The sequence below is a fragment of the Psittacula echo genome, assembly GCF_963264785.1.
Source record: "Psittacula echo genome assembly, chromosome: 5".
In the NCBI taxonomy this organism is placed as follows: Eukaryota; Metazoa; Chordata; class Aves; order Psittaciformes; family Psittacidae; genus Psittacula; species Psittacula echo.
In genome coordinates, this window is record NC_137739.1 from 15,566,268 (window position 1) to 15,592,295 (window position 26,028).

The following is a 26,028-nucleotide window of genomic DNA, read 5'->3' on the forward strand; positions in this document are numbered from 1 at the left end:
CTTTGGCGCCGGGTGGAAGTGACGCGTTGTGGACGGCATGGCGGAGGCGGTTGGTGGGCCGCAGCCGGAGGGTGAGGGGAGCGGTCGGTCGGTCGGTCGGTCGGACCGGCCGCACTCATGCTCTAGCCTCGTTGTCTGTTGCAGATTGCCCAGGGATCAGCAGCGCCCAGGCGGGCAGGGCCGCCGCCTGCCAGGGCTGCCCCAATCAGGGGCTCTGCGCTGCCGGCACCGCCCCGGACCCGGGTGAGCGGGGCCTGGGCGGGGGGGGCGGGCCTTGTGTATGGAGGGGCTTGTGTAGTAAGCGGAGTCTATGGGAGCTTATGGGAGTGGGGGCGTTGCTTGGGTAAGAGGCGGTGTTTGTCGTGGTGGGGTTCATGGAGTCTTGGGCGCGGAGGGCGTTTGAGACGGTCGTGCTTGCTCGCCGCTGACCTCTGTGGCTGCCGCAGCGGAGCTGTCGGAGCTGCGGTCGCGGCTGCGGTCGGTGAAGCACACGGTGCTGGTGCTCTCGGGGAAGGGCGGCGTGGGCAAGAGCACCTTCAGCTCCCTTCTGGCTCACGGGCTGGCGGCGGACGAGGCCAAGCAGGTGCGCGGGGCGGGCGGGGGGGCGGCACGGGGTAGGGTGGCGGCGGCCGACCCCCGCTCGGACCTGCCGACCCGCTGTGCGGGTCGAGGGAGCGTTCCAGGCGGCTGCCAGCGGGGGGCTGGGCTGTGTTCCAGATTGCTCTGCTGGACATCGATATCTGCGGGCCATCCATCCCTAAAATGATGGGTCTGGAAGGAGAACAGGTAAGTGAACGCTCAAACGTGTTGCTGAAAGGATATCTGCCCAATTTTCATTAACGTTTTACGGTCTTGTAGAGTTTATTAAAACTTCTAAAAGAGCAGTTTATTGGGAAATGGATGTGGCAGTGGGCAAGGAAGTACAGGCAAGATGGGCAAGTTCAGCGTGATGTAGTCTGTAAGAGTTGTCTCCTTTCAGGATGACCAGCTCTGCAAGCCAACTTTTGCTGTATATTGGCCATATGTTCATGGCTACATAGAACTTAAGTGAAGTCAGCATGACCAGCCCTGAAATATTTTATGTCAATCTAGAAAGTCATGGGTAAACTTCTTGCAGGTGGGTTGAACAGTTGTTAGTCACTTGCTAGTGGAGATCTGGTTCTTCTGCAGCTCTTAGCTCAGCTGCTGCAGCACAAGCATCACTGTACCTATTGGCAGGGCAGAGCTTTATGTGTTTTATGTGACATCTGTATTCATTTACAATATCACTTGATGGCTCTTGTCCGTTTTCAGGTTCATCAGAGCGGATCTGGCTGGTCTCCAGTGGTGAGTTGGGGCAACCCTTGCAGAGAGGCCTTTGGGTTTGTTTGGGTTGGGTACTGCCTGCTAGGGGGGAAACTAATGAGGTGGGGTTACATGGGGTGCTGCTGTTGGTTCTTTTTCTAATGACATAAATTCCCAGACCCTATAGAACTTACAGGCTATATATATAAATCAATGTTTAATTTCTTAATAATACTATATTTCTTGAATAGTTTGATTTTAAGTATCTCTCGTTTACTGAATTTCTTACTATACTGTGACTACTGTGCGTATGCTGTTAAATACCACAGTAAGTCTTACTACGACTGGATTTTTTCAGTCCGTGAATGTAGCTGGTCAGCATTTTGCAAAAGGTGTAGTTTCTAATGCCCTTTGATCAGATATGTGTAGGTTCTCTGCCTTTATTTTCTTCATGGCTCCCCTCCCCTGCTGCTTTTTCTACAAGGTCTGGTTTCAGACTTCGTTTCACGAGTCTGTCTGTACTCTTCTGTATGTTCTAACTGAGGTTCTCTACTTCTCCTAAGTATGTTGAAGAAAACTTAGGTGTCATGTCAGTGGGATTCTTGCTCAGTAGTCCTGATGATGCTGTCATTTGGAGAGGACCCAAAAAGAATGGTATGTATCAAGTGTTTTTAACGGTAATTTATGTACTTGAAAGATTTCATGTCATAAGCACATTTAATTAGGAACATAAATAGTATGGTAACCTGTAGGAAAAATGAGTGAATGGTTACTTATTTTCTTTAGTTGAACATTCATTTGATGAAAGTCAAGTGCTGTATTTTTGTAAATTATAGAATCACAGATCAGTTTGGGTTGGAAAAGACCTTAAAGCTCATCCAATTCCAACTGGATCCATCCTGTCCACAGACAGGCACACCTTCTACTAGACCAAGTTGCTCCAAGCCCCATTCAACTTGGCCTTGAGCGCTGCCAGGGATGGGGAGGCCACAGTTTCTCTGGGAACCTGTGCCAGTGCCTCAGCACCCTCACAGGGAAGAACTTCTGCTTAAGAGCTCATCTCAGTCTCCCCTCTGTCAGGTTAAAGCCATTCCCCTTTTTCTGTCACTACAGGCTTGTCAGAAGCCTTAGCAAAATAAGCATTCCTGTAGTTAAACTGACAAGTCGGCAGAATCTGCAGACCTGGACTGTAAAAGTTGAAAGACTCTAAAATTTTAACTGTGGGGAGACTTTTTTTCTCTTCCACCTTTTTTTTTTTCATCCTTTCTTTAAGGGTTGATCAAACAATTTCTTCGTGACGTGGACTGGGGTGAAGTCGACTACCTGATCGTAGATACACCTCCAGGAACGTCGGATGAACATCTGTCTATTGTGCAGTACCTCAGTGCAACGCATGTCGATGGAGCTGTTATAATCACTACTCCTCAGGTAGGAGAACTTGGTTTCTGTTGGTGGAAGCCTCGTGGCAGTTACAGCTGATCCTTGGGTTAGAGACGGACTGCAAAGAAATGACGGTCCAGAGCCAAAGGGAGTTGTCATTCCTGGTTTGTCCTACAGCTGGCTGGTTTGTGAGCTATGGGTGTCTCAGGGGAGAGGTGGGATCTGAGCAGGTCACTAAATTACTAGGCAGTTCACAGGCAAAAGCTATTGGGTTGTGTGTGAAGGAAAGGCAGGATTTTGCTTCATTCTTTGAGCAAGATCAGAGTTCACATCGTCAATCTGTAATCTGCTCGCCAATGGCCTAGTGCTCAGGAATCAGGGGGAAGTATAGTTTTTAAGTGGTAAGATGTGCACTGTTTGACACCACATGAAGTAGCCTATTGCCTCCAGTAGGCAACGTTATGATGTGCATTTTTAAATGAGAGCTGAAAGTCAGCAAACATGTTTTAGTGCTTGGTGTGGCAAGGAAGAGATCAAAGTAGCAAAAGACATGTAGCATTTCCACAACAGCTGAAAGAATAAAATGTGAAGGAAGTGAAGTGGTGAAGGCAATACTGGATAGGTGGTGAGGGAAGGAGAGGGGAGCAGGAGAACTGCAAGAGGTCATACATATATCTGAAAAGTCTGAGGGGATGATAAACTATTTCCAATTGAATTTGGTGGTTCTTGTTCTTGCCTGCTCTACTGAGAATCCCAGGGGTCTTCCTGTGAACTGAAAATGTGAGAAAGTTACCTATCAAGAACTAAAGATACAAGATTAATACAGGAGATGAACGTGGCTGAATCTCTGCTAGAGTCCAGTCAGATTTCAAAACAGATCCACATTCAGTGGGCTAGAACTGTTGAACCTATTCTACTGCTACCTTTGGAATTATTGCTGGAGCACGTAACAGAGGTTCATGGTCTTCAAAATACAAAGAGAACTGTAATAATGCATCATAAACTTCCCTTAAAAATGCTCTAAGGATGTACTCACTGGGTTCAACATCCAAATGTTACAATAGCGGTGTTTCCCAATGTTTGCAGGAAGTAGCGCTTCAGGATGTTCGAAAGGAGATCAACTTCTGCCATAAAGTGAAACTGCCAGTCATAGGCGTTGTGGAAAATATGAGTGGCTTTATATGTCCAAAGTGTAAGGTAAGGCTGCCTGCATGCTACAGTGGGTTTTACCATGGCTGCAAACCCACCTTGCTCTCAAAAACTGAAGTATTTAACTCTGATTTTCCTGTTGTCCTAGAAAGAGTCTCAGATCTTTCCCCCGACTACTGGAGGTGCAGAGAAGATGTGTCAAAATTTAAATGTTTCCCTCCTGGGTAAAGTGCCTCTAGATCCTCGAATAGGTAAAGCTACTGTAGTGCACTATGCTTAAAACAAGTTTTTTCTCCTATACTGACATTGTTACCGGAAAACGCTGACTTGGACACTGATAAATTAGAATATGAAATATTTTGTCTTAGGTAAATATTCCCTTTTAGCTAAGACATTTATTTTTTTTTCAGTCAGAAGTTCCTGGAACTGCAGCACAGTGTGGTGTGAAAGGGGAAAGTGCTTAGATAACTCCCTTAGCCTGAAATGTAATCTTGTTTAAGATTAGATTATGCATCTTTTCAGCTGTGTAATCATATCTGAAGAATATGTCTTTCTTTTTGGTTTTATCACCTGGAAGTGCAGACTGAATAAAATCGACACCACTACAAAGAATAGTATCTTGTGGGTGTTAAGTGTTAAAACTAGTGCTTTAACTTCAGAGTTCCTGGAACCACCCAAGCTCCCTTGTGGAGAGTAGGAAGGCTTAGTTCCTTGCCCTCTAGCTGTTACCAATTAATACTTGATTTAATGACATCCAGGAACATGTACTTCCGAACTAATAAGTGAAGGTTCCTGTTGATAAATATTCCTTCGTAGAACTGTAAGCTGTAGTTCTCAGTTATATTACTGACATAAGGAAGAGATGTAGGTGGCCTTTTGGAGAGAGATAACTGATAGCAGAATAAAGGGTAAAATAAACTTCATCTTTTCCCATTGCTTTGCTTTTGTGTTTTTCCCTGTCCTTCAAGGAAAATGTTGTGACAAAGGCCAGTCTTTCTTGTCTGAAGCGCCTGAATCTCCAGCTACATCATCGTACAGGAACATCATTCAGAGTAAGTGTGAAAATCACTGTGTTGAATGAGTCCTCCCAGCTCTGAGCACTTCTGCAATAAATATCTGTGTTAAGCAGAATTATGTTGGTTTGCCCCGAATAATAACAACAATAGACATGTGTAGTAGTTATGAAAGTAACAGATGCAAATACTAATTCACAGTCATCAGTTACAACAGGCTTCTAAAGCAGAAACAAAACTGTATTTAATAACTGGTTTCAACATTTGGCTTCAGTCATTAGTTTAGTTTTCAGAAAAGATGTGTGTATACTTGCCCTCACAGAAACATTCCAGGATTCTTGAGCAGGCCTGTTGCGGCTGAGTGTGACACAGCTGGCAAAGTATTGCCTCCACTTCTAACTGTAATGGCACAAAAACCCATACAAAAGCTACCTGACGAGCCGGGGATGAGCAGTTTGAAAAAATACAATGGCTGGGAAATTGCTAAAGCCATTTTCACTGTGATAAAGACCCATCTAGTGGTGTTTGTATTAACAGGGGACAGAGTAAGGCAGCAGTAATTAACTTGTGAAGTGCAACTGAAATATTATTTATATTACTTTATCCCTGTCTTTGCAGGAATTCAGGAGTACTGTAATCAACACCATCTTCCAGAAGAAAAGATTATTTAATCTAGGAATGGAATAAAAATGTAGTTCCTGTTTAATTATAGAAAAATAACTTATGCCTTGATATAATAGAAAGAATGTATTCTTTTTGTATATTGCAAATAAATTCTTAATATAAATGTTCTTGCCTTAGGTTCTTTCCGTAGTTGAAGACTCCTATAGTTCATAGGTGGTCTCAAACCTTGCTACAGCGCTGTAAAACTGAGTCTTCAGCTGGGTTGCACAGGTGCAGGCTGCATCCTGGGTCGTCATATTAACAGCCTGAACGTGCAGTTGGCATTTGAAGACATGCGTGCATGAGATTTTGTTTAGAAAATTGAATATAAAATACACTTCGTTGGTATGGGAGTGTTGTATCTAATGTATCTGCTACACACATGGTAGCATGAGCTGTAACACCTGCTCGCTTGTGCTTTCACTGGATAACACCATTTCAGTGGAAAAGATCATATTTTGAGTGAGATTCAGTGCAGTAGTGTCTCTTTTTACAATTGCCATCAGTTTTAAAGTAAAAACCTACTGGAGTTTAGGTGAGTTAATTATAGTACAATATTTTATTTATTACAGGTATCAGAATAGGGTTAACGTACTGTAACTACATGTAACTGGCTGCTCCACACAAGTACTCTGTGAACTTCCTGAATGACTTTTGTTCTTCCTTCTACTTGACTGTAAGCCCGAACACTTAAAAATAAGCATTTAGTATCTTTGAGAGGCTGTTTGTGATTGTAATTCCACTCTGTTTTTATTGAGGAATCAAGGGTTTGAGAAACCAGTATTGTGTTCCAGGGGAAAGGCAGTTTGGTTTTGTTTATTGTAGTTCTAAAATAAAACAAATGAGCATCATTTTCTGATTCCATCCTAATTCTTGGTTAAGATAATCCAACAGTTTGGGGTTAGTTGACAGGTGTGTTAGTGTGCTCTGTATGAACTGTAATCATTGGGGTTGTGACTATGTAAACTACTTTTTGATGAAACAAGTAGCAAAGGCTCTAAACCTTTCAGAATCTAAAGACTTGAACACAAATGACAAAATCATGATTTCATGCAGGTATAATTCTAGAAGAGCTTTACTTAAATACTTTCCTATGAAGAACAGTTTTCACAAATGAGTGTTTTTACTATTTATCCTCCTTGTTCTTCCTTATTTGCTTATCTAGTGCCTGTCTTCCCATGTTCGTCAGTGCGGTCTCCTGACATTCTCCTCGTCTGTTCTGTAGGATGAGCACAGGACATGAGGGTGTCAGCACCCCTAGTATGTAGGAATCTTATATAAAAATCAGGGAAGAGCATGTGGGAGCCTGAGGGTTGAAGGTGGGTCCCCCAGCTCTACCTAACCAGAGGCACTACAAGACCTCAGGAGGCACCTCTCCAAAGTCTTAACTTGGAGGACGTTTTTCATGGGGTTTGGAAACAGCTCAGCTGGGAAGCTTCAGCAGGCCTCCGAACACAGAGCAGAGTGAAATGGAGTAAGGCTTAGAGGAAGGTCAGGACATCCCTGCCGGGGTTATTTCAGGAACTAAGACCTGGGAAGAGCCAAACCCAACAGCGTGGGGCAGGTTGGTATGTGGTACTTCAGAGGTTGTAGCTGACAGACCAACTTGGTACTTACTCTTGGGAACATCTGCTGTGACAAAAAACCTTGAGGTTACTCTGCTGATGCTTTTTTGTCCCCCTAATTTGCAGTGGATGTAGCCATATAAATTAGCAGTCTGAAGGGAGATCCCAGCTATCACAAGAGCCTGTGGACAAACGAAAGTTGAGCTGGGATAAATATACCACTATATACAGACTACATGTGTAGAATATATATATACAGGTGTGTACATATGTGCACATACTATTTAGATGTACATAAATGCTACAAGAGGGGGATAGTCCTTCCAATAATAAAAGATCTTCAGACAGATCCAATCTGTCAGACACAATAGTTCCTTTCTACAAAATGTCTCTTGATCAAAACACTGATACATATTTATTTTGTCATTCTGTATCTTGAAAGATTTCATTACTTTCCTGCAAGCACTTAATCAAAAAAGCACCTATTGAACAGATTCCATAATCATTCCACTTTTGTTTAGCTTGATTTGTATCTGCAAGTTTCACATTCAGATACATAGCAAACCTGCAGTCTTGTTTAGCTGACAAATGCCTTATTAAATACAAATAAGATCCTGTAACTTGCAGATTTTCAAAGAGGATTGATAGATAGGAATCAATATCTAGCATTATCAGGCAGTGAAACTAATCTGATCCTTTTGTGGTACTGTAGGTTTAGCAGTAGGCAAAACCCATTTGATTGATTGACTAATGAAATAACTTACTTAAGTTGTTTTTCTTAGCCTCAGCAACAGTTTCCTTGGAGCTATCATATTTTCATCTGTGTAACTTGCCTTTTGCAACCACCTGAACAGCCTGCATCCAGTGCCAGTTAGGGTTCCACCTCCAACCAGCTCCTAATTTAGCAAACAAACTGGTCCTAAAGATAAAGCTGGAGTGGTGGAGAAAGACTGCAGTTTAGTTCAACTATTGCTTGTTTGGCTGTGCCATTCAGGGCAGCAGAAAGTGGTCAATGATTTGCAATTGATTCAAATGCATAGCTAAATTTCCTGTTTCATTTAATAAAATGTAATCTGTTACTGGTTATGTAGCTGCACATCTCCAAGATGCTTTTTACCTTTTCAAACTGAATTAAGAACTATACTGAGCAAGGCTAGGAACTTGACAAAATGAGTTCTATGGGGATTATCGAGGCACTTTGTGTCTACAGGGGAAAATACGAAGATTTCATAGATATCTTAATGCAGTTTATGGAGTAAATTTCCCTTTGTAGTTAGAAAAATACATCGTACTTTTTTTTGGGTAGGGTAGGTTGCTTATAAATACAGAAATTATACATACTGACAGCTCAATTTATCAAGGTTTTAAACACTATGGTATTTACTCTTTCAAAAAGGAATGGTATCAGAGACTTATTTTTAAGAGCAAGTAACATTCCAGTCCCAAAGATATTTAAAAACCTGAAAACCAGCATCACTGGTTTGCTTTTTGTCCTATCCTATTTGCTTTCTTTGACTGAATTTCACTTCAGGTTCTCAAGTTAGACGAAGGAGCTGACACCTGACAACCTGGTAGAAGTGAGGCTAAAAATTAATCTGTTCCAGAGTGCAGGGCTTGGCTGCAGAAAACTCCTTGTGATCTCACAAAGCTGTTGTTACTAGAATTTTTGTGCTGTTACAAGTTCTGTACTGGTTCGAAGATGTTTGTAAAACTAACAGATCTGGGGTTTTCTCTCTATCAACACTTTCTGTCAGCCACAGGTCTGTCAGTACTCCCAGACTTACCAGCCATTTCAGCTTCAAGGAGAACAACGTGCTAAAGAAAAACATGGTCCAAATAACTGGACAGATAATGAGACCAAGCCAAAAGATTCGAGCTTCAGCTTCAGTTGAGGCAGCTATTGAAGGCACCTAGAAGGAAAATTTTTGAAACCACGAGTCACAAAGACAAAATCCACAATAAATAACAAATCAGCAGAGGAGAAGAAATAGGTAAGATTACATCTTTACCTAAATCTCACTTATTATATGCATAGAAGGAAGACTGAATAAGCAGAGAAGTAGCTAATGCCAGCTTTTCTGCCTGCTGCCCTACCATATGTTGACAGCTTTTTCTTTTCAAAATGTTTTGGTCTTTGTTCACATTTGAATGACAGAATTATTCCTTTTGTCACTGATAGCTCCCACTAAGACTACGGATCAGTAGTATTTTAAAGTCAAAGCTCTGTTACACTGACAATTCCTTTTTAAATTTCAGAAATATTGTTAACTGTGACATTAGATTCAAACTTTACCAAGGCCCTAGAGAAGTGTGAAACAGAAGATAGTGTTACAAGCAGAAGAACTTCAGTGCCGGTACTTCACTGTCTGTAGTGTAAATTCATGACAGGTGCCCTGTTCACAAATCAAAAGCATGAGGGGGAAGGGCAGAAAGTCTGCAAAAAGCCCTGGTTGCAGGTATCTTCAGGTCAACACAACTCCTATGTCTTTGTATACATTGAAAGGCTCACTGTTCACTCCTATTACCTAGAAGATACTAAAGAAAGAGAATTGTGCAGAAAGTTCTGATCTTTTCCAGGAGACCAGAATTCAAAATCTCACTCCAAACCTCAGACCACTCAACCACCGGTTGTGCCAGCTTCTGAAATGCAAGCTTCACAACTAGATAAGAAAACCCTGAGGACTCTCCCACTCTGAAAACCATTTTAGTTCATTTTCAGTATCTTGAATTCTCATGTAAAAATAAGACTCATCCATCCATCTTGATGCAGACAGTGGCATCCAACTTGTAAATACGATTAAGTTACTCTATCTTGCCTAAGAAACCCCTGAAACATACAATAATTACAAGGCATCTTTGATTTTCTCATGTACCCTCCAAACCAGTGATGTTGCAGAGGTCCAGAGAATAATGTTCTATGACTTCATAGTTACAGAAGACAGATGTTCTGGATCAATAAAACAGTTTAATCACCTGTGTCCCAAACTACTGACAAATTAACCAACAGGACACTGCACTAGCACTGACTATTTAGGAGGAGAACGTGTCAGTACACCTGAGAACTCTGCACCTAAAAGACCTAATTAATTTGAACAAGATTACAAAAGGCTGCAATTGTCCTAAAAGAAAGGAGAGGGGGATTGTGGTAGTTGGAATATAAGTGTAAGAATTACTTTTCTTCTAGCTAAATCTCAACAGAGGTAGGATTTCAAGGGTGAGCCCCTCTTGTACCAACATCCCCCCAGTAATTAGCTGCTTATTGATTTGCTAAGTGATTTGGAATATTTCTAAGCAAATTTACCTGTAAAGCAAGAGAACTTAAAGTTGCTAGAGAACTAGCAAATGAGGTGGGGAATGCCTGACTCTGAAAATTACAAGAATTGCACATAGTCCAGGACCTTGCCAAGACAATGTATTTCCTACCAAGAAGCCATGACAAAAATACAATCCACTCTAATTATATGTCCCTTCCCGGTGCTGATTTTCAAATTAATCAAGCTACCATTTGCCAGAAGGCTTTAGCTCATACAGCTGGGTCAACTTTGTACTTCTAGGCTAGAACTAACAAACTGTAGGAGGTGAATTAGGCTGGCTCACCTCAGTATTTTGAGGTCAGGTCTTTTTATGGATGCTATTGCTTTTAACTGCTAAGAAAGCTCTTGTTTTGACTTGACAGAACTAAGAAACTCTGAAGGTGCTCTACTTTCTTTGCTTCTGTGCAGGCTAGCCTATGATTTTGGGTTTCAGTTGCAATACATTAACATCTCCACACTCAAAGGTGCGCAGCCCCACTGCGGGTTGCAGCCTTGCCCAGCCACAGGGCTACTAGGGGGCACTCCAGGCCTGCACACGGAGGGTACCCACTCCGCACTGCGCTGCTACACAGGCTCTGTGCCCAGCTGGACTGGCTGCAAAGAATCCTAGTGAGTAGCACCTGAAGTGGTGTTCTGACAGGCTCTTGCCTGAATGAGGTTGTGGAGAGCACAATAGCAAGTGAAAGCAAAAGCCTGCAGTCTTGACTGTGGCAGTGATGCCACACCATTTCAGAGCATTTTTGCTCAGGGTGTTTGGGAGAGCACTGGCAGTATCAGAGTCCTCTGTGATCCAGGTTCTATTCCCCAGTATATTCCATGAGCATGAATAAAATATTAATTTTACCATCCTGGATACAAACTATTCAGCATTGCTTTCAACATAGGTCTTTCCTAAAGAGGCTTCTGCATCGCGATTGACTATGGGACGATATGTTTATTACAAGATATTCTCACTGGAAAACAGAACTACCAAAGCCATTTCATACCAGTAGTACCATGCTATGAATGTTTATTCTGCTGATGCAAATGGTGGCGATGTTGTGAGTCTGGTTCTGTCCTAAATGTTTCCAGGATGTGACAATCCAGGGGATTGCAACTGAATACTTACCTTATCTTCTGTAGAGGCTGGATAAACATAACTGTTACAAAGGTGCTCCTTGGTTACTTTATTTGACTTGGTATCAACTTTACAAGCTTTCCTATGGATTCTGTTTGTCCTGTGCCTACTTTTGTTAGCAGACTTACCCTTTTTGCTTCAAACACCCAGTGGCTTTTTCCATCTTCATCAATCTGGTTCCACCAACGCAAACCAACCAAGAGTCTTCCTGTCACATTCTAGTGACAGAAACAATTATTTACATTAATCGGTAGCATAATTCACTTGTCAGACTAACAAAAAAGAAAGGCATGTCGAAAATCATATTATTTTAGAACTAATTTTAGTATTTTATAAAAGCTGTGTCAGCCTGAGCTCAACAGTCGGTAAGGATGGATGAGTTCCCACAAATTTAGAGGCCTGTTCTTTTCTGACAAGATAATTAGCACAATAATATTGATTTAGGTAAGAAATTATGAGGTGTATCTTTTCTAAGTCAGTTAGTTGGAGAAACCCCCAGTAAACAAATTTCCGCAGCAGGAGAGGAGAACTGCAAACAAAACCACAGTGGAAAAAAGGATGATTAAGCTGTGAGGAATCAAGCAAACAAATTAAGAAAATATTTCTGCACCTGGTTGAATACTAGGTTTCAGTATATTGAATATACATCAATGCTTCAGTCCCATACAACAAAAGCCTTGTTCACATGTGTCCCTCAGAGGCTGGTGTTGGGACCAAATCTGTTCCACATCTTTGTCAGCAACATGGACAGTGGGATTGAGTGTGCCCTTAGCAAGTTTGCCAATGACACCAAGCTGTGTGGTTTGGTTGACAGCTGGAGGGAAAGGATGCCATCCAGAGGGACCTTGACATGCTTGTGAGGTGGCCAATGCCAAGTGCAAGGTCCTGCACCTGGGTCGGGGCAATGCCAGGCACAGCCACAGGTTGGGCAGAGAGGAGATTCAGAACAGCCCTGCGGAGAAGGACTTGGGGGTGTTGGTCAATGAGAAAATGAACATGAGCCGGCTTCAGTGTGCGCTCACAGCCCAGAAACCAACGGTATCCTGAGCTGCATTCAAAGAAGCGTGACCAGCAGGTTGAAGGAGGTGATCCTGCCCCTCTACTCTACTCTCGTGAGACCTCACTTGGAGTATTGTGTGCAGTTCTGGTCTCCTTTCATAAGAAGGACATGGAGCTGTTGGAGCAAGTCCAGAGAAGGCCACAAGGATGATCAGGGGAGTGGAGCACCTCCCGTATGAAGACAGGCTGAGGAAGTTGGAACTGTTCAGCCTGGAGAAGAGAAGGCTGCGTGGAGACCTCATAGCAGCCTTCCAGTATCTGAAGGGGGCCTACAAGGGTGCTGGAGAGGGACTCTTCATCAGGGACTATAGTGACAGGACAAGGAGTAATGGGTTTAAACTTAAACAGGGGAAGTTTAGATTGGATATGAGGAAGTTCTTTACTGTGAGGGTCATGAGGCACTGAAACAGGCCCCTCAAAGAAGTGGTAAATTCTCTGTCCCTGGCAGTGTTCAAGGCCAGGTTGGACAGAGCCTTGGGTGACATGATCTAGGGTGAGGTGTCCCTGCCTATGGCAGGGAGGTTGGAACTGGATGATCTTAAGGTCTTTTCCAACCCAAACCATTCTATGATTCTATGTGGAGCCCCTGGGATTCTAGGCTGGCCTGAGCTACCTGCCTGCATGTGCTTAGGGCTCCAGTGCCATAGCTGGGCTCCCAGGAGTCTTCTGCAGCTGCTGTACGCTGCACCTAGGCACAGTATTGTGGCTTTGGATGTCCTTTGGCATTCACTACTGAAAACCACTACTACTTTATTTCTGTATTTTTTTAGGGGGGAAAGCATACAAACAGCTCTACTGCAAGCAAGGTGATTTTCTCACCATATTAGTAGCTCCCATCAGGCATTGAGAACATGGTGATAAATACTAGCCAAGATATGTAAATGCCTTAATGAAGAACGACTAGACATTTAATGAATTAACAGATCACGTCTTTGTCACTTCTGTCAGTATATGCTTTTCCTTTTTTGCTTTATTTAATAGTACACAGAATCTTTCAAAGGTAGTTATTACTCAGTGACATCTTACCTTAACTGACCAAAAGTCAAAGGATAGAAGGAGGAGAATAGTGACAAAACAGGCAACGAAGCTGTTGCTGAACCAGTCACACAACAAGTAGGTGACAATGGCACTCACTCGGAAAAACAGGTGGAAAAAGGTAGCCAACGGGTGCCTAGAAAAAAACCCCAAACACAGGCGCTTAGGAAGTTATGGAACAAAAAGGAATGTTACAGTATTTGCTAACAATGTAGTATAACACAACTATTTCTAGTTGTGGTTCTTTTTCTGTAGTAGTATTTTGGTGCATAGCTGGTATTATTTCATATGTTAATGTCTATCTTCATTATCAAAGCAATAGTATTTCCAATAGGCAACCTTCAAACTAAAGCTAAAAGACGGAATGTGCTGTTCAAGTCAAAACTTTCTCAAAGACAGAACAAAATAGCCTTTCACCAGTTTCTTTAGTAATGCATGAAGGAATTTAGTGATTGTGCTCAACATTGTACCCTAAAATCCTCATCACTTCATTAAATAAATCAGAATTGCAAAGCACAGAAGAATTAAAATGTATCTTATGCCTTTCAGAACTGTTTTGAAAACAAGAACAGAAACTCTGAAACAAATAAAAAAAACCCTAAAAAAATAGCTGCTGGTTATAAGGCAAAATGAATCTTCATATGTAATGTCTGAAACCAAACACTTCCTTATACAGAGGGAGTACAAGCTAACAGTTCCTATTAGTGAATGTTCATAAATTTCACTAGATATTTGTGCTTTGCTGATTAAACAAAATTAAGTCTGTAACAAAATAAAGGGGAATTTAAGTGGAAGCAGCAGCTCTATAGCATGGAATATTGGCCTGTACAGTGAGACAGGGAGTTTGCAGAATGCTGTAATGAGCACAGGACAATTTTCAGGGTAATATGCCAAGTGCAAAAAATTTATTCTGTACAGTTGAGTTTGTGTTACTTTGAAGTGACAGTTAGCTAGAGGCTGTTGCATTTAAGTAACTTCTTCCTTTGAAACTGGGTGACTAAAATTTGTTTTCTGAATAGGATTTATTTTTAAAGTCAGCGATTCTCTCATCTAGCTCCTCTGCCTCTATAAACAATAACAGTAGTATGGACTAGGTCATAATTAACTATTCAGCTATTAAATTTGTTCTTCTATTATTGTGTATAATAAAATGATACATATATATGTAATTATAATTACTTATTACCATATATTAGAATGAGAAATAAGTTATAATAGTTATATATTTATATCTAGGTTGTAATATTATTATTCTATAGCTGTTTAACTGTCCTACTAATCATCTTTTCTATCATGGCAATACTGTGCTTGTAGTATTGCACATGCATCACTAGAGAAGCAAGCATGAGGCCCAGCTGTAGTTTATATTTACTGTTGATCATGTCCATGCTAACCTCAAACTTTCCAAAAACTTTTCTGACTTAAAACTAAACATGTGAAATTTTAAGTAGAAGGAGCTTTTTCTGCCATAAGCGGGTAGGTGGGTGGGTGGAGCAGAGGGAATATTTTAACTGTCAAAGACAGACTGTCTTGCTAGTTCAGGTCTGGATCTCAATCAAGAAGGTATGAGAGTTCACTGAGTCAGTGGTATCATGTGTCAATACAAGCTATTCAGAGATCACAGCTCTAAAGCTTATCAGGGTGGACTGAGCTTTTGTAACTATATCAGTGCTTCAGATGTGAAAGTAACTTTAGGGTAGTGCTTCATTTTGAAAGTCAGATGATGAATTACCAATCCAATATCAAACTTGGAAGGGTGTGTACTAAAAATAAGCAGTACATATGCAAAAGGCTCACATTTCTTACAGCACTAAACTCTTTATTGAGACTACAGAGTATCAGTCCCCTCGCAAGGATATGGCTAGCCAAGCCAAAGACAGACTTGCAGGTTCTTGTCCTAGGGAAAGAATATGGAGATATATTAAAACTTGCATCCCATCCTTTGGACAACTCTCTTTATCTCAGGAAATGTCCACCTATTTACACTTAAAAAAAAAAAAAAAATCCTGAAACTAACAGAATCCAGTAAATAAACTGTCCATTTCCTCACTTAACAGAACAAATGTTTTCTTAATTCACAGCCATGAGATGAAACATAGCTCCTATCATACATGAACAGAATTTTTACTAAGGAGATAATCCCAGATAGATAAAATTGCCTTTAAAACCTGAAGCTAAACCACCTGCATCCTTTTTGAAAGAATAAGTTTTATAGCTTTTCTTATGCATTTATATAGAATTTAATTGTACTTTATAAATTTTTTTAAAAGCTGATTTCCAGAAGTATGATGACATTAAGAAATCATTGTCTAAACTAACATGATTTCTTGTACTAATGGAAGTCAGTATAGGCTTTAAAACATGGTAACTTTGGGTTTTGCCTTCAAATCCAGTAATGCATAAAGGTAGCTAAAACTCTGCACTGGCTCTGTTTGACATATTCACTCCTGGAAGCACAGAAACCCACTTGCTTGGACTTCTAGTAATCTGGCTGCATTTAAACCCATGTAGTGTAGACCTGGAGTCCTGAGGCTAAATGATTACCATTTATCTTGTTACAGTAAACTCCATTGAGTTGGCAACACTGATGCCTATCAGGATAGGAATGAGATGTTATGAGTTTAGTTGCATCCTATATTAAGGAATCAAATTGGATTAACCCTAATGTATACCGCTGAACCACAGGAGAATCATTCCCAGTACCTGCTCAGAAGTGCACAGGCAGCACTCTATATGCTGCTTTTCATACCTCTGTCTGGTACTTCAGATATATCTAGGCAAATTTTGAACAAACAGGTTCTCTAGCTGGATCATGTTGTATTACCTGAATGATCTGAAAAAGAAGTGATCATATGCTCCTAACTGTTCCAGATCAAATGTTGTGGTACTGAAATGAACTGCAAAGATGGTGTAAGTTAGCTTTTCCTAATCTTCTTATGAAAGTAGCCACTAACTAAATCACTAGCCACACATCTTCTGCTTTTACGGAACACTTGCATATGCCTTGGAGAATCACAAAAGCACAACTCGTCATGCAAATTCTAGCAGAGTTCAAGATAGATGAAATTGGGATAAAGTTAAAGACAAATGATTGTAACATGTTGTTATGCCCTCTAATAGGACAATGAAATTCAACAGCACATTGGGTGTGTTCCAGACTTGTTAGCACAAGATTCTTCAGAAACATAAAAACAAACTTCTGTGTGAACAATGTAAGGAGTTTCATTTCTGTATTCTATAGCAGAAGCTTTTTCAGTATGAGAGTATCTTTTAGTATTGTCACAATGAGGGTAAGAAAGAAGAGCAGTCTCTAATGAAATAAGTACCTACACAACATGGATCAATGAATACTGTGGTTTACTGATACTTTGCCTGTCTACATTGTTGGGTAGAGTGAACCAGTAGGAATGGATCTCCAGAGTAAAGTAACTTGCGCTGTAGAGCTCCTACAAACATTTTGGGGTGGTTTCACTTCATGCTAACTCCAGTCTGGTCGCACAGACTGTATCTGTGGCTCGCACACTCAAGATACTCCTAAACTGTATTTCCCAGTTTAGTCCAATCATTTCAGCTGTCTTCTCCAAGGATGCACCAAAATATAATCCTTTGTTTAAAAACTGCTGCTGCTAAAGCACAGAAACAAAACAATTCCAAGAATGTTAATTTTGTGCTGTGGCTGACTCCTCATGTAGTTTCAAAGTCCAATGCACTGGAAGGGCAGAAATGCCTCACCAGGCTCTAGTAAAACAGAGTAACTGTATTGTAAAGCTATGTGATTGCTTATTTGTGCGTGTCAGATAACATTTGTGTTAGGCTTAACATCTCTTATTTTTCCTTGTTTACACTGACAAGAAATATTAACATTGTCATGGTCCAGAGTAAACTGGAGATGGTGGAAGGGCAGAAAGCAATGTAAGTCAAAGCTGATTATATACACTGACTAGTGCATGCATATGTACAATTTCTTTTGACATAAAACTTTCCCCTTTACAATCTTTGACTGGAGGCTCTTCCAAAGCCAGTGGTGGAACAGCAGCTCTGTGGGACCCTGGTGTAGACAAAGCTGCAGAGTGACACCTCTGGTGACCTAAGCGAAGACTGCTTTACCCTGACGGATCAATGAGTTGGGCTTTCTCAGGTAACAGCTGCAAGGGTAAATCACATTATAATCCACATAATATCACATCTCATGATAGGAGAACATGAGAGTTTTATTGTAAATAACTTGATGTTTCCCTTCAGCTGGGTGTGCAATACAATGCCAAAGCACTCTGCTGCACAACTTGTTTTGCTGGAGATGAGCTCTCTCGATTTCTCTAGCTCTAACAAAAACACTGCTTGGTTGCTGGGGCTTTTTCCGTGTTATGTCGGCCATGAGTGTGTGAAATCTCCGTTATCCGTGGCAGGACGATGCCTGGCGTGCCGAGCAAGTGGGCTCACTGCAGCAGCCTAACACTGACCAGCCTCCCGGACACACTCCCCGGCCTCCCCGGGCAGCCTGTTCCAGCGCTTGACCACCCTCCCTGTGAGAAATGGGAATTCAATGTTTAAATGGCGTTTCTGTGTTTCAATGCGCCAATCCAGCCGCAGCAGCAGGGGATGCCCAGGCCCAGTCACCTCAGGCGGGCGCCGCGATGCTGAGGCCTCCGCGCCGGGCCCGCCCCGCTCCCCGCACCGTTACCTGATCTTGGCTTTGCGCAGCGCCAGCTCCTCCTCGCTCCCGAAGTCGAGGGACACATCCTCGGTGTCGTCCACCAGCGCCTGCGGCGGGGAGCCCGTCAGCAGGGAGGGACCGGGGGAGCCGCGCCGCCGCCCCCCGCCCCGCACCGCCTGCTGGCGCCTCTACCTGCTTCATCCTTCGCCTCAGCCGCACTGGACCCGCAGCCCCGTTACCGGGCGCGGCGATTACCAGAGTCCGGGAGGTGTTTCAGGGAAAAGGGTCCGGGCTGCCGCCTGCCCGGGGCGACCCGCGGCGGGGCCGGAGCTCCTCACCCGGGCCGCGCTCAGGGCTTGACTGCGCTTCGGAGCTGGGCGACCACAGTGGCAGTGATGCCCGGCGGGCAGACCTGCCTCCTCCTTTGTATCCGTGCTGCTGAGGTAGCTCAAGCTGCTACCCTGCTCCCCATGGCGGTTAGGCTCTCGGCAGTTGCCTTGACAGAGGCCAAGTGAGCTTTGTGGGCCCTGATGCGAGCGTGAGGAGCCAGAGCCCGAGAGGTAGCCAGAGGCTTTGTTTCAGCGCTCCAAGATGTCTGCTCCACTGATGAGAGCTTTGTGCTTCCCAAGAACACCAGCCTGGATAGGGCTTGTGCTGAAGGTACTCCCCAAAAGGACAAAGCAGAGAGAAAGGTGAATGCACATATACACATATGATACATGCCTTGTTTGAGGACTTCCATCCATTGTCCTGTCAGTGATGGGCCAGACTGTAAGCACTGTCCCTTGCCTCACAGTGGGCCCTGTTGTGTTTTTCAGGGGTAGTCCACTATGGGCATAGTACTCGGGGTGTACTACTAGTGTAACATAGGTAACTGGGCTGTTTAGTTAAAGGTTTCTCCTGCATTTATTTAAATAGCAGACGGGTTATGCAACAGAGTTAAGGAAGTAGGAAAGTGAGATGAGACAGCTGCACTAGACAACTAGATGAGGTTGCCCAGAACCACATCCAGCCTTAACTTGAATGTCTCCAGGGATGATGCATCCATCTCTCTGGGCAACCTATGCCAGTGTTTTATCACCCTTATTGTAAAGAATTTTTTCCTCATGTTCAGCCTGAATCCCCCATCTTTTAGTTTAAAACCATTATCCCTTATCCTATTGCCCTGCTAAAATGTATCTCGCTATCTTCCTTATATGCCCCTTTTAAGAACTGGAAGGCTGCAAAAAGGTCTCCCTGGAGTCATCTCCAGGCCGAACAACCCCAGCTCTCCCAGCTGTTCCTCACAGCAGAGGTGCTCCATCCCTCTGATCATTTGTGTGACCTCCTCTGGACCTTCTCCAACAGTTTCATGTCTTTCCTGTACTGAGGACTCCAGAGCTGAACACACTGCTCCAGATTGGGTTTCACCAGAGCAGAGGGGCAGAATTACCTACCTTGACCTGCTGGCCACTCTCCTTTGGATGCAGCTGAAGATGCAGTTGGCCTTTGGGGTCTGCAAGCACACACTAGTGGGTCATCTCCAATCTTTCATCCACTAGTGCCTCAAGTCCTCTCTGGGGTACTCTCAATCCCTTCATCCCCTAGCCTGCTATAACTTCCTTGTCTTTTCTAAAACCTCTAACTAATCCGGAATGTATCTGTTGAGTAAGTACAGAAGTTACTAAGGTAAAATTGGAAAGCAGCTTTGTGCAAGACTTTTTACTAGAGCAAGACAATACCCAATGCATCAGAAAAACTGGTAGAGCTGTTCTTAGTAGGATCTGTAACTGTAGGGGAGGAAAGGTGCATTTTATGACTAATAATGTTAATATTGTGCTAGTCATATTTTGGCCTTGGTAGCGTTAAAACAGTACCTCATAGTGTATCGGTAAGTACAGCAGACTTGCACTATAAAACTGAATAGGCAATTCGATGGAGTGGCCCACAGTAGCCTAGAACATTAAAATATTTAAGGAGGCTTTCACTCATAAAAAGAACATAACCTCTTCGAGTTATCATGAGATGCAATTAGTAAATAATTATGTGCATACCTGAAGCTGACCTCTACTCCATTTACTGTATCAACATGCAGTTCTGCTTTAAGCAGCATATTTACAGTAACTCAAATAGAACTGGCTTTCTGACTCAGAAGCATTTCCTGGAACTGCACTGACACAAGAATTAAGCTGTGGAGGGAGGTCTTGCATTTTCTTCACTGCCAGATTATCATCTCATCTATTGCATCAGCTCTCCTTCCACCTCTCAGCACAGTTCTGCTAGCAAGTCTGGTGGTTTGGATTTACTAATGTTGCTGTATTGTCTGAACTGCTGCATTTTTATTCTAAGGCACCAGAAAATAACTGTGTGCTATGTTCCTTTTTAAATAAAACAGTACTTGCTTCTGCAGGAGAGGTGACAATTCGCCTACTACAGAAGTAGATATCTGAGTACTTACTCTGGTGCTGCTAGCTGATTTCATTAGAGGTGAAATGATATAACTAAAAAGAGAAGCAGAACCTGTGTTTTGGTTTTTAATTTTAAAACAGATTAATGTTTCTTTAATTTTCCCTCCTTCCAGTGTTTGTCTTCACTGCTTCACTATAGGGATTATCTGTTTTCCTAAGAAAGTCTTTTGGATAATCCCACAGAAGACTATCACTATACCATGCAGATGGTTTTAGTAACATTCTCTAAAAAGCAATGTCAAACTGTTGTGTGATTATTCAAGATATTGTATGGGTTATCATTTTCTTTGAGCAAATTAAGAGTGATGAAAAATGCTTGTTTGCTAGAGGAATTGTTGGCCAAACCAAAAATTTCTTCATTTTGGGATTATTGGAAAAGCATTTTTCCTTGTTCTAAAATAAATACATCCAAGCATAACCTCATTAGAAGTTACCAGTGTTTTCTAGGATTTTGCAGAACAAATTGTCCTATTTTCAACAGTTTTTCAGTATTTTGATTTGACTACAAATTATTTGAAGCCTGGAAAGATTAGGAACATCCTAAAGGTGATGCAAGTCCTCAATACCGATCCAACACATGAAATGTAAAGATAGTTACACTGAATTTGTGAATTGTGGTTTGGTTTTCAGGTTTGTACACAGGAAAACCTTGACCTTTAGGAAGTACATTAAGATTTTATATAATTGCTGACTGAAACATAGAGCATAAAATAGTCCAAACTGATTCACTTGCTGCAGTGTGCTTATTACTTTACAGGCAGTTCTCTGCACTGAATAAATAATGGCCTTTCTATCAAGGAGTGCTATCAATGCCATAGGCTTGATATGAATAATGAGCAATGTCTCATACTCGGTTTCAACAATAAGTAGAACCTCCTCCAAGTCGCATATGGTGTTTCATCCATGTGGTTAACATGAAGTCAGCTGATTTCTCTTTTTCTTTGGAGCGTTGCCCAGAATTGCACCCTCGAGCAGTATCAAGTCCTGTAAGCTGAGTAGCTTGACAGTTCTTCCTCTGGAAAGCAACTCAGTGTTGTTTACAGTTTTCTGGTTTTCTGGATACTGGAAAAATACTGTTAATCCAAGAATAACTGTTACTGTGCATTAGATACATTTACGTGATTTGTTGGAGGTTCAATACGATGTTTACATTTTGAGAAGATAGGCCAAATTAGAGAAGGTATTAAACAGATAACTTTCTTATAGTGTTGCCCTCCAATTAACTGTAAAAGATTATTTTATGCTTTGGCCCAGAGCTAATTTCTGTGGAATTTTTTGTCAATACATACCTTAATTTTTGTAATTGTCAGCTCTGTGTTATCAGGAGAGAAGCCGCAGCATTTACCTGACAAATCAGGATAACATCTTTCAGTTGGATGACATGTAGCAATACGCTGTCAGTAGAGATCTAGTTCAAGAGGTTTGGGCTCTAATTATGAATGGAGATCTTTTATTTAAAAAAAAAAAAAAAAAAAAAAAGAAGGAGAAAAGAAAAAAAAAAAAAAAAGAAAAGCTGTATTGGGCCTCCATTCAATTATGTTTAAAGAGATTAAAAGTATTTTTTTAGTATCTCGAGAGGGGTATAAATACACATTATTGCACAGTAACTGGTTTTGATTCTAAAAAGTACAGTGTATCTGTATTCCTTTCAGACAGGAAAAAAGAAAACAAGAAAAGGTTACATGTTTTTAGTACATGGAATCCTCTGTATTCACTGTTTGTGTTTAGGCCTTATTTAACTGGTGCTGTAGAATTTCTAGTGTGGTTACCTGGGAGACAAAATGCTTGCAATTATTACTGAGTTTACTTCAGTATCTTTTTCTGTTGAGGCTGTACAGTGGTCACTTAGAAACAGTCAAAACAAAGGCAGACCAAAGCAAAGTTATCAGCTCTCTTCCAGCTTTGGGTACATTGCTTCCCAGCCTTTGGATGTGGACTTCTTGATGGGTTTAGCTCTCTGTGTATATCTTGATACGTTCAAAGCTTCAGCCCCTCTGCTGCAGTTCTTGTTACTTGTTAGTTCTGCAGATCATCTCTTATTTCTCAATTAGAGAACTCCAAAAATAAGGAACTTGGATGCTGTTTGGACACCTGTCAAAAGTTTGGTTTAAGTGGCTCTATAGATCCACTGCAGTAAGGGATCTAAGTAAGGAAAGGACCCCTTTCCTAGAGTGGCACCAGAGTCCACTCTAGAGTCCTAGAGTCTTCACCAGAAGAGGTGCTTGGGGTCTCTTCCTTCCTCTGCTGGATGAATTTAAAAGGCCTGTACATCCTCACACAAGTATCCAGTACCTTTCCTGACTTAAGCTGGTCTTCCATAGGCTTGCTGAGGGGAAAAAAGCCAAAACAGAAGTAATGTAAACCTATTAAATAGAAGATGCTAAGGGTTATCAAGCAGTTGAGAAATTCAGTACAACAGGAGGTTAATATGAAAAAATGAGTTCTGTTGCTTCTACTGTTTTCTCTGCAAAAACAAAAGTTGAGGTGGCTTCTGTAAGCTGCTTACTTACTAGCCCCCACCCCCTTGCTACTAGTAATATCATCATAGTCGTATTCAGATCCCTGAGGTGCTTGCTGGGCAGTTCATCAACTGTTGCTTTCATTGGCAATGTCTCCTTCATCTTTTGTTGTGGAGGCTGTGGAGGTTAAGCGGCTTTTGCTATAGCTGCTTGCAGGTGGTGTTCTTATGTATTCTAAAGTGGTGTCAGTGGAGTGGTAGAGGCAATAACCTGTACCTACGGTTCCTCATTCTTATGACCCACAGATTTCTGTGAAGCAGATTGTGGTCCATACTTCTACAGCATTATTGTTTAATAGTATCTTTCCTTAATTTGTTACTACATTTTTTTTCTAGTTCACTGAATAGTTCCAACTCCATAAAATTCTTTGTAGTCAGTCACAAAGAATTTGATGGGGTGTCTGAGGAATTAAAATTCACAAAATCCGTACTATTTCTGTAGGCCTGAATCATACAAAGTGGTAGAAGTGCTCAAGATTGGTCTTCAGGTTGCTGGGTCCCCCTTATAAGCCATGGGAACATTAAGTGCCTTGGGATGGAGTCTGGCATGTTGACTGTGTGCTCTTTACAAGGTATACCAGGTGCTACTGGAGATAACTCTTGGTATATGCAGTGCACAGCCCTGAACCTCTCCTGTAGGTTGACACCCAACCTCTTTTGGAAAAATTGAAAGCATGGTTCCTGTCTGTGGCCTATGAGCCCTTTTTACAGTGGAGCCTGTGTTCAGGAAGAAGCCCTAATTCCCTCTGCTGCCTGAAAGGTGACAAGCCTCAGCCTCACAGCTTAGATGAGGAGGAAGTTCTGAGCTGTACTGGAGGCCTCCAGAGATCTTCCTGTGAAAGCTGTTCTGGTTGACTCTGCAGTTGGAGAGTGAAGCATTTGTTTCTCCTGGAATGGGCCCAAATTCATGATCTACACATCTTCAAAATCTATGTAATAATCAGCAATTAAAAATACTGAAATAAACCTTGGAAAAAGGGCAAGGACCCACCCAAACCTGTTTGTTTCTCAGACCTGTTTGAGAGTATACCAACTGTCTGCCTTTCATTCCCTCATGCAGGGCAGAGCAGCTTTAGCAGAAGGGTTTGGGAGTTCCCCATCCCTGTGGTAGAGCACCCTGAAGCTCCAGAAAAAGAAGGCGATGTGACTTTGTCTGATAATACATTTACTGTATGCAGTTACAAGAGTAGCAGCACAGCTACTGGAATAAAAGTCATGGTAAGTGCTGGTTTATTCAAGTGACTAAAGGTAGAGCTACCTTTTAGTATCTTTTGTGTTTGATGTGTGTTTTTGTTGACAAAAATCAGAAATGTTCTAGGGAAGCCCCTAAAAATTGTAGCTTCAACTGTCAGTTTAGTATTTTTGCCCAGTCTTCTTGCCTCTATCATTCTGAAACTTGACATAGGCTGTGGTTTTGCACATATCCTTTTCCTTGCTGGTTTGGTTTTGTATTTGTATTCTGTTTCCCATTCTTGCTGTATTCTATTTTGATGTAAGGGGAATTAGTGTTTTTTATCACATGATCCAACGCACCAGTATACTGGACTAGTTATATGAAAAACAGTAGTGCTGACGGAAAGGATACAAACTTTTTTTCTTTCTCTAATTGCTCTCAGCAATAGATAAATGACAAATTCTTCTGTTAACAAGATGAATACTGTTATGTATTGTCTCAGAACTACTGCTAAAAGATCTGTGCGTTTGTGATGCTCACAAACCAAGGCAAGGAGTAAGAGCTTTTCCCAGTTGTCTTTTCCTCTGTCTGTAGGCCAGGCAGCAGCTGGATGTTGCTGCAGGTCCTGGTGCTCACGACGTGAGTGTAAAGCACGCAGCTGCAGCCAACTCCTAGTGAAACACTTCACACTGCATCTTTGGCTTCTGTACCTCTTTTTAAGAGTCATTATGGTGGTCTTTCTTTCAGGGTCCAAAGGAAAAGACATGCCTTAGATATAGAAAGTGCTGAACGATAGCAACATAAACAGCAACAAATAGTAAAAATATGCAACCTGACTTAGTTCTCTTTTTCACACACATTGTTTGTGCTGTGATACATTTTTAAAGAGGAAAGTGATACAAAAAAGAGAACTCATGCTTTTGATTTCTTTGCATTGAAGGGAAGTGTCACTTCTAAGTAAATATGATGCTGTCCAAAGTCTACATCTAATTTTGAAATCCAAATATTCTCAGTAAAATCATTTCATTGTTTTTCCTAGGGTCAATGAAGCAGCTGAAAGTGTACCAGTGTAGGCCAGGTTATGTCCTTCAGTACTTGACATCTGGATATATCATGAGCCTTAGCAGATTTTATCTAGTGTCAAGGTAATAAGATTTTTTTTTTTATTTATACAAATGCAAAAACAAAAGCAGAAATAGAAATAACAATTATTTTCTAAAAATTGCAAATTAGGACTGTAGAGCACTAGAACTTACTTGAATCAAGTTTTCAAAGCTTAAGACACTTGTAGTCCCTTTTCCCATGTTTTGGCCTCAGCTACAAGATCATCAGTTTTGATGTCAAAGGCAGAGAACTTCTAGAATATTATTGCTTGGTATGTTTGCCAACAAAATCAACTTGAAATCTTTGTATCTTAACTCATATGCAAAGACAAGCCAACTTTTGATCTATCTCAAATCTAGACATAACAGAATAAATAATACTGTATTTGGGTTGAAAAACTTACAGTCTTCTGGAGAAATTAGCTGCTCATGGCCTGGATAAGGAGTATGCTTAGCTGGGTTGGAAGCTGGCTGGATGTTTGGGCCTGAAGAGTGGTGACAAATGGCATCACATCTAGTTGGCAACTGGTTATTAGTGGTGTTCCTCAGGGTT

At 41.7% G+C, this 26,028-nt stretch overlaps 3 protein-coding genes across 4 annotated transcripts in view; 2 read left to right on the top strand and 1 right to left on the bottom strand.

Annotated features, from left to right (window-relative positions):
- Positions 1-6,322, top strand: NUBP1 (NUBP iron-sulfur cluster assembly factor 1, cytosolic). Of its 2 annotated transcripts, none has more exons than XM_080617303.1 (11): positions 1-71; positions 145-243; positions 447-583; positions 718-786; positions 1,294-1,326; positions 1,848-1,938; positions 2,558-2,712; positions 3,751-3,861; positions 3,962-4,064; positions 4,782-4,865; positions 6,062-6,322. In XM_080617303.1, the coding sequence occupies exons 1-11, from the start codon at positions 38-40 to the stop codon at positions 6,097-6,099; spliced, it is 954 nt and encodes a 317-aa protein (XP_080473429.1). In that variant the 5' UTR covers positions 1-37; the 3' UTR covers positions 6,100-6,322. The 2 variants fall into 2 exon arrangements, with proteins under 2 accessions (XP_080473429.1, XP_080473428.1); XM_080617302.1 differs by having other exon boundaries at positions 5,445-6,152.
- The window catches only part of LOC308220823 (uncharacterized protein), a 27,664-nt gene continuing 7,752 nt past the window's right edge, over positions 6,117-26,028 (top strand). The window contains 5 exon segments of the mRNA XM_080617305.1: positions 6,117-6,165; positions 8,809-9,045; positions 17,586-17,717; positions 17,986-18,104; positions 24,259-24,416. Of these exon segments, the coding sequence (XP_080473431.1) occupies positions 17,990-18,104; positions 24,259-24,416 (273 nt within the window). The 5' untranslated portion in view covers positions 6,117-6,165; positions 8,809-9,045; positions 17,586-17,717; positions 17,986-17,989.
- TVP23A (trans-golgi network vesicle protein 23 homolog A) lies at positions 6,647-18,434 on the bottom strand (the record flags this gene model as incomplete). Its single annotated transcript, XM_080617304.1, is given in 7 exon segments — positions 6,647-6,708; positions 7,107-7,236; positions 8,839-8,964; positions 11,614-11,703; positions 13,571-13,715; positions 18,261-18,370; positions 18,372-18,434. Coding segments are annotated over 7 exon segments (726 nt in total).